The sequence below is a fragment of the Ovis canadensis genome, chromosome 17 (assembly GCF_042477335.2).
Source record: "Ovis canadensis isolate MfBH-ARS-UI-01 breed Bighorn chromosome 17, ARS-UI_OviCan_v2, whole genome shotgun sequence".
Classification (NCBI taxonomy): domain Eukaryota; kingdom Metazoa; phylum Chordata; class Mammalia; order Artiodactyla; family Bovidae; genus Ovis; species Ovis canadensis.
In genome coordinates, this window is record NC_091261.1 from 72634355 (window position 1) to 72647361 (window position 13007).

The 13007-nt window shown below is 45.1% G+C and overlaps 2 protein-coding genes across 9 annotated transcripts in view; one reads left to right on the forward strand and one right to left on the reverse strand.

Annotated features, from left to right (window-relative positions):
• Positions 1 to 1225: 1225 nt before the first annotated feature.
• ERP29 (endoplasmic reticulum protein 29) lies at positions 1226 to 8952 on the reverse strand. Its single transcript, XM_069558169.1, has 3 exons — positions 8493 to 8952; positions 3341 to 3479; positions 1226 to 2038 (listed from the first exon to the last, which is right to left on the reverse strand). The coding sequence occupies exons 1-3, from the start codon at positions 8628 to 8630 to the stop codon at positions 1536 to 1538; spliced, it is 780 nt and encodes a 259-aa protein (XP_069414270.1). The 5' UTR covers positions 8631 to 8952; the 3' UTR covers positions 1226 to 1535.
• The window catches only part of TMEM116 (transmembrane protein 116), a 119101-nt gene continuing 114939 nt past the window's right edge, over positions 8846 to 13007 (forward strand). For 5 of the 8 annotated variants that reach the window (XR_011250000.1, XM_069558162.1, XM_069558160.1 and 2 more), the window contains exon 1: positions 8869 to 9320. The gene's annotated coding sequence lies outside the window, so the exon portion shown is untranslated. Of the gene's footprint in view, positions 9321 to 13007 lie in introns of all 8 variants that reach the window. The other 3 variants (XM_069558150.1, XM_069558161.1, XM_069558168.1) reach the window with 3 other exon arrangements.

Consider the following 13007-nt stretch of genomic DNA (forward strand, 5'->3'; position numbering starts at 1 on the left):
CAAAACCCTAGGCTTATAATGATAGAAGGCATGGACCCATCCAATGAAATACCCGTGGGTGGGTTGCCACTTTCCTGTCTTTCCCCTTACAATTGAGAAATGAGACCATATTCGAGGACTGAATTTAGTTTGAGAGTCCTTTCTCTACCTGTCATTTGTCTTACTCTAATTTCTATAAGACAACAAATACTTCAAAGAATGGAAATGACTGTTTAAGGTAGATGAGAAAAAACTAGAACAGCTCAACAAGTTTACCAGTGAGAAGTATGGAAAAAGATCTTGTAGATTTTTCAGTTAGAACTGAAATAATGAGTAGGGGACATACTGAAATTATTGGGCCTAATATATAAATAGTTATTCTTTTGTCAAATATTGAGAGTATCGATGCTGGCCATGGGCAGGTGTTTAGGCTTAAACATCTTTTATCTAGTTGGTTTGAATTGTTAGCCTAAGCTGTGCAATTTCTTTTGTTGTTGTTCCATCCAATTAAACACATGAGTTTTGCTGTATTTTTTGTTCCAAGTGATTTTAAATACCCAATATGGCTGAAATGGAGGAATTTAAAGTTTTACTTGCCAACTCTGCTCGACTTAAATTTCTTTGTGTGGGTGCAGTTAGACATTTTATAAGCTGCACTTTGATATTTTCAATAGTTAAGTATGGAAGTGTGAATGCTACATGAAGCTTACTATTGCAGATAATTGCTCATCACTCTTGAGAAGAGATTTGAAAGTCAGTACAGTGCTCTCCTACTCTGCTTATTAAAAAGCTGGTGGTTACTGAGTAATCAGCAGTGACAAGGTGACTTAGATGGACAACAATCCCTTTCTAAAGAAACGTTCAAATTGAACTGAGTTACATCATTTAGCTGTCTAGATGCAACTCTTAAAGAAACTTACCAGACTATACTGGTAAAACTAAGAATCTGCTGTATGTATCTTACGGAGTATGGGAAAGAATTTACTGCTATTCAACTTCAAGGACCAGAAAACGGACAATGCATTCGACCAGCTGCAATCAGTCCACCTGAATCTGAACACCTGTGGAAAGGAAATTAAAGGTAGGTCTTGAGCTCAGCCTAGTTTCCACAGTGTTACCAGGTTAGTCTGTTACCCTGGTAGAGCAGAGTCCACACCACCTTAGCTTTAAAAAAATAAGTTCCAAGGAAAAAGCAGGCCACAGGCCAAAGCATAATTTGTAAAAGAAAACTAAATGGCTACAGGTCTACTTAAGGAAAACACAGAAACTTTAATTGGGATCAGAATCATACCTTTCAAGAACCTGGGCAGTATACTCCTCTTTATAGCACCGATTTCTTCTGAGGGGGAATTTCACAAGCCATCCAAGTGTTCACCAGCTATCCGCGACCGGCTACAGAGATGTTCCAAGCCCAGTCACATCAGCGTCAGTGTCCACGCATGCTTAGATTTCAGGTTTCATGCCACTTTTCCTACAACTCCCTGATACCCCAGGAGAGTTTCACAGCCAGAAGGTAACTTACCCCTCCCCACCCCACCAAACCCTGGAGTGCCTTCTCACAGCTCCTCCTTCTCACCCCCCTTCTTCTGGAAGGCAGTCAAAATGTTTAAGCTCTTCTGGAGTTCTTCTTTCTTCCCATCACTCATCTTGTTCTTCTCAATCAGCTTGGTGATCCTGGTCATCTCTGATGCTGGGAAATCTTCACCTTGGTCCAAGATCTTTCCCATGATCTTAAGGTATTGCTCGGCCCACTTCTTGTCAGTCTCCTTCACACTCGCGAGGTTATCCTGCCCCTGCTTCAAGAGGGACTGGCGGGCCTCCACACCAGAGGCCCTGATGAACTCCCCAGCAAGGGTGTCATATGCAGGCAGGCAACCAGGCATACCTAGGTAGATCCCATGTCCCTTTAGCCAGCGCTGGATGGCTCCAACCTTAACTGCCCCACTATACAGGATTGGGTTCTCAAAGTCCCCATCCTGGAAGAGATAGAAGACTGGGTAGCTCTCTTTGTCCAGCTTGTATTTCTCACTCAACTCCATATTCAGCTTGTCGCCATAATCTGTGAATGGAAACCAGAAATGAGGAACAAGACCCCGAGGAAGGCATGGCAGGAGGTTGCTGTGAGGCCCGAGCTGAGAATTCCGGCTGTCAGAATTCCTCCTCTGCTACTCCCTAACCACGGGGCATTAGTCAAGTCCTTTACCTCTCTGACCTTCATTTTCCTCATTTGAAAAGGGGGAATTCTGCATATTTATTATACGTGTCACTATGTGCCAGGGACTGTCCTCTAAGTGCTCGGGAGTACCACACTCCCTGACCTCAAGAGCTTACACTCTTCAAAGTGTGAGAAGAGATACTAAACAAAAGAACGTAAGTGATTAGTGCCATGACAAAAATGAAACGGTGACATGTGAAGATGACATGAACTCATGGACCTGAAAACGCAGCAGCCAGACATATCAAGATGTGGGAAGAGTGTTTCAGGCAGAAAAGACTGCAAGTGCAAAAGCTCTGAGGCAGGAATGAGCTGCATGTGTTTAAGGATTACGGGAACGTGTGGTAGGTAATGAACATGGCCCCTAACACTTGAACGCTCTTGGGAGGACCCAATAAGGGGATATGTGCCACTTAACCTGGCAGAGTTAAGTGTTTAATATGTGGTGGTGGTTGTTTTGGTTGCTCAGATGTGTCTGACTCCTTTGCAACCCCATGGACTGTAGCCCATTAGGCTCCTCTGTCCAGGGATTGCCCAGGCAAGAATACTGGAGTGGGTTGCCATTCCCTTCTTCAGGGCGTCTTTCCGACCCAGGGATCGAACCTGTGTCTCCTCCGTTGGCAGGTGGATTCTTTACCACTGAGCCATCAGGAAAGTCTGACGTGGTAGCTGTTACTATTTGCTATGTCTTTCCCAACAGGCAGTGGCAGCCCCAAGGGCTGACACGATGACAGCTACTTGCTTATACCTCGCCAAGACCACCTGTTAGTGGGTAGTGGTATAGGAAGTGTGGGGTTCCAGTCTAGGTCTGTCACTTCATAATCTTGAGCAAGTTTCTCTAAGCATCTGTTTCTTCATTCGGGGATCACAAAACTTTTCACAGTTGCCACAAGGATGACATACATGTAAAACACTTGGCACAGTGGCCTGGCACACAGTAAACATTTGAGCTGAGTTTCTGTGGTCATAGAATCTGCTCAAGCTAAGCCTGCCGTGGGTACCAGACTCCTTGAAGGGCAATGACCCCATTTACACTAGATGTGTGTGGCTCAGACAAGAAGATGCTGGGGTGTTCTGACAAATAGGGAAGTAACCCCTAGTTTCTTCCCCCTCTGCCCTCCTCAGTCATTCCAGACTTATCCATACCTGAGATCCCCACCTCTGCCACCAGGAGATCATCACTGGAAGCTGAGTTTTCAGCCAGACGCTTGAACTCATCCTGCTTCTCACCATAGGGGTACTGGGTGTCAAACTTCACCAGGACGAACTTGCTTTTGGGAATGACCTGAGGGCATATAGAGCTGAGCAAGTGAGGGTTCCCAAGGACCTTTGGGACTAATTCCCTTTCCCCAGGGACCTCTTTCAGGGTAGAAACCAAGCCCACAAAGGAGACAAACTCACAAACATTCATTCATTCGTTCCCTCATCCCTTGATTCATTTAACAATTTGATGATGTTTGCTGTGTCCCGGGGACCCCATTAAGTAGTTGCTCACACTAATCAAACTGTCTGCAATAAACAATGCTACAGACGTTCTAAGGCCTTCTCTTCCAGTGGCCCTTTGGTAAGACTAAGGAAGCCTACCGTTAGCACACACTAGGTTAGCCCCTGTCACGCCCATCATCCCAGGGGGCCTTTCTGGAACCAGCCAACCATCTATAAAGGAGCTGGCACCATGAAAGACACTCTGGTGAAGAGGTCCAGAGTTTGAACTCTGCAATTTCAGGGTTCACAGGAAGTTGCTGAGAGGCTAGGCTTGGGACAGTGTCCCCTCTCTGAACCAGTTAGATTCAGTTTAGATTGGTTAACGCAAGCAGTTATGTTAGATCTCTAGTATCTAAACTGTCAGGATCAAGATTTTTTATTTTAATTGTAAAATTTACATCACATAAAATTTGCCATTTTAAAGTGTACGATTCAGTGGAATTTATTGCATTAACTATGCTGCACAACCATCACTAATACCTACTTCCAGAATATTTTCCATTTTCATCATTGAAAAGGAACCACATATCCATTAAGCTGTCATTCCTCAGTCCTCCTCCTAAGTGACCTTTTGTGTGTGGCTTGTTTCCCTTAGCATAATGTTTTCAAGATTCATTCATGCTGTAGCATGCATCAGTGTTTCATTCCTTTTTATGGCCAAATAAATATTCCATTGTATGGATATATCATATTTTGTTTATCCATTCATCAGTTGAGGGATATTTGGGTTGTTTCCACCTAACGGTTATTTGTGAATAGTGTTGTTATCAACACTTGTGTACAGGCTTTTGTCTGAACACCTCTTTTCAGCTCTTCTGGGAACATACCTAGGAGTGGAATTGCAGGGTCATATAGCAATTCTATGTTTAACTTAACGAAGAAATGCAAAACTTCACTTTGATGGTGTTACCCAATGCACAGATTTTTATCTAATAAGCTCCCTCAGGTCAGTAGCACTGCCTTCCCTCCTACAACCTTTTATTTTTCTAATCAAAGTCATCATGGCTGGTTAATTTTTCAACACAGGCAATCACTGCTGTAATTAAATCAAGCTGACACTATTCCAGTTTTTGTTAGTCCGTGTTCCTTTTTTTTTTTTTTTTATGTCTATTTGGTTTTAAAAAATATATAACAGTGCCCAGGGACACAAAGGAAGAGGGAGAAGGGTCCAGAACAGGTAATCTTTAAATGGTCACTGATCCCCAGAAGTCTGAGCTCTGGAGCCTAACAAGCAGGGAAGACTTAAAAATATAAATCAGACCACATCCCTCTGGCCCATCTGGCCTTATTTTAGTTTCAACAAACATTTCTACTCAGATCCTTTTCATTTGCTATCTCTACTGGCTGGAGTGCCCTTTCCCTGGGCCTTTCCATGGTTATCAAAGCTGAGTACAAATGTCCTCTCCAAACAGAGAGGCCTCCTGCGCTCATACCAGGTAATTCTGCTTCCTTTCCATCAAACTCTATCATGCCACCATGCACCAGTTTCTTCACTGCATTAATCACTCTGAAATCCTTATTTGCTTGTTGTCAGTCCTCTCCACTAAAATATACATTTATAAGAATAAGGACCCTCTCTGACCTGTTTTCTGCTGTATCCCTAGTGCCCAACAGCACCTAGCATGTGACAGATACTCCAAAAATATCTAATAAATGAACAAACCCAGGATAGGCTTTGGTAGCAGATGCAACATGTCCAAGGAGAAAATTTTTTACGAAAACACATGATAACCTACCTTCAAAGGGAGTTCCATTTATATTATAGAATAATATTAATAATCATGTCTGTGTGTGTGTGTGTGTGTTAGGTCACTCAGTCGTGTCCGACTCTGTGACCCCATGGACTATAGTTCACCAGGCTCCTCTGTCCATGGAATTTTCCAGACAAGAATACTGGAGTGGGTTGCCATTCCCTTCTCCAGGATTAATAATCAGACAGTGATTTAATACTGAAATAGAATAGAGAGGACTTCATCTTTTATTTTCACCATTTTTAGCCATCACAGAATGGTTTTGAATGGCAAAGTAAAAGTCACTAAGTCATGTCCGACTCTGCAACCCCATAGACTATATACAGTCCATGGAATTCTCCAGGCCAGAATACTGGAGTGGGTAGCCTTTCCCTTCTCCAGGGGATCTTCCCAACCCAGGGATCGAACCCAGGTCTCCCGCATTGCAGGTGAATTCTTGGCCAGCTGAGCCACAAGGGAAGTCCTTGTTTGAATGGCAAACATTTGGATGATTAATTTTTTCTTGTTCTTTTATTCAATCTGTACCTTTGAACTGCTTTAGAAATCTCTCTCCTTTCCTCATCCTTGAGGTATCTGTTCCACATTAACCTACACTTAGGCACCTTGTTTCTTCAATGTATTGATGAATTCATCATTCATTCATTGAACAAAAAGGTACTGACAGCCTATCATTGCCAGGCACTGCTCTAAGTGAATACAGAAGTAAAGGAAACAGACAGGATCTCTTACTTTTAGTGGTCGTAAAGGGCAAGAAACAAACAAAAAACAACACTGGAGATCATAGAAAGACCCCTGGATACAGTAACCCTAGGAAGCTCCCCTTTTGTTCTACAGTGATGGAAGAGAGTGAGATTTAGAAACAGACTGCAGAAAACATTTGTTCAGTCAACACATTATTACTGAGCATCTTCTAGGTAACAGGTCAACTGTTAGGTCGTGCAGATGATCAGTGAACAAGGAGACAAGGTAGTTCTTCACAAGTATATAATATTTTAGTGTGGGAGATGATACACTAGGCAAGAGAAAACAAAACAGTGATGAGAGTTCAGAGAAATCAAACAGAGCAATGTGACTGGCACTTCAGATTGCACGAGGGGGAAATCTGAGAAAGCTAAAGCGTTTATCACTCAGTCATGTGCAACTCTGAAACCCTGTGGACTGTAGCTTGCCAGGACCCTCTGTCCATGGGGATTCTCTAGGCAATACTGGAGTGGGTAGCCATTCCCTTCTCCAGGGGATCTCCCCGACCCAGGATGGAACCCAGGTTTCCTGCACTGCAGGCAGATTTTTTCCTGTGTGAGCCATCAGAAAAAACCCCTGGAATGGAGGGGGTGGAGGTAATTTGAAAAGATAACATTTAACCCAAGCCTGAATGAAGAGCAGCAACCAACCTTTCAAAGATTGAGCAAAGAATGTTCTAGTCACAAAGAACTGCAAGTACAAGGGCCTAAGGCAATAAGGAGCTAGGAATAGCCAGAGGACAGAGCACGGCAAGTGTGGTTGAAGCAGAGGGGGCAAAGAGGTGAATTGTTAAGGTTTGAGGGAAAGGAGAGGGAAGCAGGGATCAGATCATGCAGGAATTCAGCTACTGTGTGAGTGGACTGAGAGGCTCCAGAGTGGAAATCTGCAGACTAGTGAGGAAACTACTTGAGATATAGCCTAGACTAGGGTGGTAGCTATAAAGATGGAGATACACTAATAGATGAGGAAATACTGCTACCATTAACAGTGCGAAGTTTCCCTCTAAGTCACATTTGGTCTGTGATGTTATCCCATATCCATGTTTGGGTGGTAGTGGGTTCCCTTTGCCAAGAAAGGCCCCCAAAGCAAAGGGTGCTGTGGGGGTGTGCCTGACAACCAACTGGTCATACCTACACTTTTGAATTTTTAAACTTTGCATTCAAAGAGCCACAGGTGCCAACTCCACAACAGGGAACCCTTTCAAAAATACTGAGTTCAACCAACTGAGACAGATTTAGAGCTCCACTTCTTGGTTTCACTTCCCAGCAATGGGTACAAGTTAAGAAAATAAAACGACTGGCTCTCTCTCAACACTCAGCTTGCCCATCACAATGGGCGAGATTAAAAAGGTGCCTGCTGCTGCTAAGTCGCTTCAGTCGTGTCCGACTCTGTGTGACCCCAGAGACGGCAGCCCACCAGGCTCCCCCGTCCCTGGGATTCTCCAGGCAAGAACACTGGAGTGGGTTGCCATTTCCTTCTCCAATGCATGAAAGTGAAAAGTGGAAGTGAAGTCACTCAGTTGTGTCCCACTCTTAGCGACCCCATGGACTGCAGCCTCCCAGGCTCCTCCGTCCATGGGATTTTCCAGGCAACAGTACTGGAGTGGGGTGCCATCGCCTTCTTCGAAAAAGGTGCCAGTGGGTGCAAAATTAGAGGACAGGGACTGCATTCAGCCTTCAACATTCCTAACGTCCATTTACCCAGGCCAAGACCCCAATTCTGTAAATATGGAGGCAGGGGTAGAGGCAAATCCTTCCATGTCTCGACCCGATTTTATCTGTCACCAGGCCCAAGACATTCACTACAGGGTGGACGAAACGAAACTTATTCTTAAAACCTGCACTTTTTAAGGAGACGCAGAATATCTATACAGTGGTTGCAATGGAAGCCAACGCGAGAGAGGCGCTGAAACGCAGGCTAACAAGCCGCGTTTCGACCTTCGTCCCAGCTGCGCTTGGAGCTTGGTGGCATCCGCCTCGCACCGCCCTCCGGTTCTCCAACTTGGGACTCAAGGATTGGATCTCGCCCGGCACCGCCCTCTTCCCTTAGGCGACGGGAAGGCTGCATCTCCGCAATACTTTAGCAAAAGAGGAAGCAAATGCAAATACTGCAAACGTGTTTGGGGACCCTCGATCGTATGCTCTATGGTCAGGATACGGTCTGGGCCCAGAGTCCATCAGTCCTACAGGACGGTGGGAAGTCCCCGGACCGTCGCCACAGACCACCTCCTGCCAGCTGTCAGTCCCCTGCGTCCCCTCAAGGGTGCGCGCTCCCTTGGGCGGTCTGGCTGCACCTGCGCGCTAGATTCCCGGCCCCTTTACCTTGTAGAAAGTGATTGTATCCAGGGGAAGGGCGCCCTTGGTGTGCAGGCCACTGCTGTCTTGCGGAGCGGAGAGGAGGAACAGGAGAAGTGGAAATAATGGGGAGAGAGAAGCGGCGCGGGGAATGGCGGCAGCCATAACGCCGGATTCTGGCAGTAGGTGCTGGGAAGGCTGCAGTGGAGGAAATGCCGAGCCAGGGACCACGAAGTTTAGGCGGGCAGGCTCGGGTGCGCGCACGTGTACAGCCTACCAGGCACACGCCAGCCTAGGCTGAGAGGGAGGAGCCACGCGAGGGGCGGGGAAATGGAGCTGCCGCGCGTGCGCACTCGGCGAAGTCCGCGCAGGTCGAGGGTGAGAGGGCGGGGCCGCGTAGGGGGGAGGAGGACGGACGGCAGTGCCGGGGAGGCTGGGGGAGAGGATGAGGAAGCGGCGGCGGAGACGGAGAGTCTGCTGCGCACGCGTACTCTGCGAGGTTGGCCATCCACCTGGCCTTTTCCGCTCATCCTACGCCTGAGGCGCGGCCAGAAGCTGGTGTTTGGCGTGTCTGCAACTTTTCGTTTGCTGTCTCCTTTTTCGAAGGCGACGAGGCAGGCCTTCATTTGTTTCTGCCTCTAGCCCGTCAGGCAGTCGGCTGGGACCTCTTGCTACTTTGTTAGGCAGTATGACTGCAACAAACCCTCCGTCAGGTGGCCCAGAATTTTCCTCAGTCAGTCACAGTCCGCTCCCTCAGCCGCGACCGCAGTTGGACAGTGAGACTCAACTCTTCGTCAGTGTGGCGGTCAGGCCTTTCCTGCCGCTGCCCAAATCCGATATTAGGCCTGCTCTGTGGTGAGTGCCTCACCAGGGAGGCTCTGGGCTCCTATAAAAATAGGCTTCCTTGAAAGTTGACGTGTGACATAGGTCTACCTATGTCCTAGGCGCTCTGAAAATTTTTTTGAAAGTTCTAGTAATTGTCTTCAACCGGTGTTTGTTCAGGGTAGTTTGCACCATATCCTGGTTTTGCCTGCGGGAATACAGAATGCAGAGCTGTGTACTGAACAGATTCACTGGTGGGAGATGGAGACACGGAAATAGCCTTATAACCATTATAATGTAATTGGTAGAAAATAAGACTGTTAATTTCGTGCAAACACAAATGGAGATTCAGTCAGCCAGGAGTGCCAAAGAAAGTTCTGGATGGGAAACCCTCTGGTGGCTGGGTCTTGAAAAAAGAGGTGTTTACAAGGCAAACACCAAAGAGTATTTCTAGCAAGAGGGAAAGTATAATGAATCTGTGGCGGTAAACGGGGATTGCGTTGTTAAGGGTCTTATCAAGATAAGAGATTTGGAGCCACCAGAGCTTTTATCCAGGAGAGTGACTTAGATTTGCCGTCACTCAGCAATAAAGGGGGTGCATTGGAAGGCAGAAAGCTGAGGGCAGGGAAATTCATTGCAGTAGCTTGGTGGGAGAGACTAAGATCCTGTAATAGATCCTAACAGTAAAGATGAAAAGATGAGGATGGAATTGAGAAACTTTTATAGAGTAGAATTCACAAGACTTGATGAACAAATGGATGTGCTGATAAAAGAATAAGTTATATAACACATTATAAGGGGCTTAGCACCAGATTAACCATTGTGTTGTTGTATAGTCACTGAGTCACGTCCAACTCTTTTGCCACCCCAGAGACAGTAGCCCTCCAAGCTGCTCTGTCCGTGGGATTCTCCAGGCAAGAGTATAGGGGTGGGTAGCCATTTACTTCTCCAGGGGATCTTCTTAACCCAGGATCGAACCCCTATGTGCTCCATCTCCTGCTTTGGCAGGTGGAGTCTTCTCATTGAGCCACCTGGGAAGCCTGGAGTAACCACTGCAGGTGTCCAATAAATGTGTGTATGTATATATGTATGTATAAGAGAGTCATCAAAGATAATAGCCAATCTTGGATGGCCAGTTTTGATAGAAATTTTGAGAGAACCCTCTGTATGTGTGTTGGGAAGGTTCAGAAACATTTTGAGTTTTCCCTGGTAAATTATTAAATAAAATGTGCCACATAGACAAATGAATAGAAGTTGGAGGAAGGGATAATTACTGTGAGGTGGTTTAAAAAGTCTTCGTGTAGGAGGTGGAAATGGAGTTAAGCCTTAGAAGAAAAAATGTTTTAGATGAAGAACAGATTAAAAAGGAGAAGTTGTAATGAGCAGGATGCTTTGGGGAATGACTGGCTTGGCTTGAAGGAGTTCTTGAAACAGAAAGTTAAGACAGTTTTAAGCCCAGTTAGGGGAGAATCTTGAAAATCAAATGCTGTTTTGTCCTGTAGTCAATGTGTGCTTAGTCACGTAGTCAAGTCTGACTCTTTGTGACAGCATGTCTGGTAGCCACCAGTCTCCTCTGTCCATGGAGATCCTCCAGGCAAAAAGACTGGAGTGGGTGGCATGCCCTCCTCCAGGGGATCTTCCCAACCCAGGGATCAAACCCAGGTCTCCCACACTGCAGGCAGATTCTTTATGTTTGAGCCACCAGGGAAGCCCCCTGTAGTCAATAAGGAGCTATTATCCACTTCTGAGTATATGAATGCCTAGAGTACATCTGTGGTAGTTAGTATGATTGATCAGGAGTGACTTTCTAGTCACGATTCACTTAGAAGTGGGTTTTGAAAAAAGTGAAAGAAGTGGCTTGGTTGGAGAGGAAAGGGAAACACTAGTACTTTTGCTATGAACTGCAAACATATAGTAATTGTATTAAGCTCCCTTTCTATAGTGCACTGGTCCCAGTTAGTTACCTCATGATATAATTAGATTTCTTGGCTTCAGGACCTTGACAACCATCATCTATACCAATAAGCCAAGTATAAGTCTCCATATTTAGGAAGTCATAAAATCCCAGTTGACGCTTGTGGAAAATCAAAAGGCTCACCCTGGGTATTGTATGGAGGTAGGAAGGAGGAGGTGGCAAGGCATGTTGGTTTAGTGAAATAAGAAGGAAGGAAAAGGACATGGTTTACTGAGACAACTAATATGTAAATTCTCCCATCTTTTTTTCCTAACATCATCAAGCTGATGACCCCCCAATCTCACTGATCTCTTTGCTCTTTCTCTTATACACAAGGCATATTCCTGCCTCAGAGCTTTTATACTGGCTTTCTCTCTCTAGAACTTTTTTTTTTTTCAAGATACTCATATGGCTGGCTCCTGCATTTCCCTCAAGCCTTTGCTTAAATGTCAGCTTCCTAAGATCTACCCTGACCATCCTTGAAAAAATCGGTTCTCTCTGAGCATTCACATACTCCGAAGTGGATAATAGCTCCTTATTGACTATAGGGGGCTTCCCTGGTGGCTCAAACATAAAGAATCTGCCTGCAGTGTGGGAGACCTGGGATTGATCCCTGGGTTGGGAAGATCCCTGGGTTGGAAGAGGGCATGCCACCCACTCCAGTCTTTTTGCCTGGAGCATCTCCATGGACAGAGGAGACTGGCGGCTACCAGACATGGGGTCACAAAGAGTCAGACTTGACTACGTGACTAAGCACACCTTGACTACAGGACAAAACAGCATTTGATTTTCAAGATTCTCCCCTAACTGGGCTTAAAACTATCTGCTTTCCATCTCTCTTCTCCCTTATTTTTTTCTGCATAACACTCTTCAACTTAGCATACTGTATAATTTCCTTATTTTACTTAGTGTCTGTTTCCCATGAAGGATGAATTTGGTTTTGTTTTTCTTATTGTTTTGTCTTTTGGGTTCACTGTTCCCAGCACCTAGAACAGTGGCACATGGTAGATGCTCAGTACATTCTTGTTCTGTGAATAAATGAATCAAGTTAATGAGAGAGAAACTATTCCATGCCTCTTTCAAAATTCCATTGATTCTTTCTTCATTCCCTTCTTAGATCACATCTTGTTCTTTGGCACTATCCTCTCCCTTAGAGCTAATTGCTTTCCCCCTGCAAGGTTTTGGTGATATTAACAATAGTTCTTTTAACAGAGATGTCTTAATGAACACTTAAGGCAGACTTCTCATTAAAAAATTGTTACAGAGGGAAGATTTGCTCCACAGTATGATTTTCTCCAAGCCCCGTACTCCTTTAAGAAGCTTTCAATATTTAATAACCATTTACTGAACATCTTTTACTCACACACTTCTGGGGACAAGGGTTACACTGGTGAAAACAACAGATGTGCCGCTGCAGTCCTAGAGGAGAGACTAACATTAAGCACATATACACATAAATATACAAGTCTACCATCCTTTCTCCTTATAAAAATGTTTTAGTTATCAATGGCTTTCTACAATTTCTAGGACTCCTAGCAATTTCTACAGTTTTCTACAACTTTAGCAATTTTTCCAGCTTTACGTGAACTCTCACGTTTCATTCAGTGGTTTATTGGGTTAACTTCCAAGTTTTAGCAAGGCCCTGGAGTGTAACTTGTTCAGGCGAGGAGTGGTGTATTCATTTAGAGCAGTCAGGCGCTCTCTTAAAATGTTTGTCTTCGGTTCCCTCTTACAGTGTTTGTTTTACACTTTTTATTCTAAATAAC

Bases quoted from the DNA above. Each gene is read 5' to 3' on its own strand.
- ERP29 (XM_069558169.1), bottom strand. From the start codon at position 8,630: ATGGCTGCCGCCATTCCCCGCGCCGCTTCTCTCTCCCCATTATTTCCA. The intron at 3,480-8,492 runs GTAAAGGGGCCG...ATATGCCCTCAG, and splicing joins ATACAATCACTTTCTACAAG to GTCATTCCCAAAAGCAAGTT. The intron at 2,039-3,340 runs GTATGGATAAGT...TTCCATTCACAG, and splicing joins GGCAGAGGTGGGGATCTCAG to ATTATGGCGACAAGCTGAAT.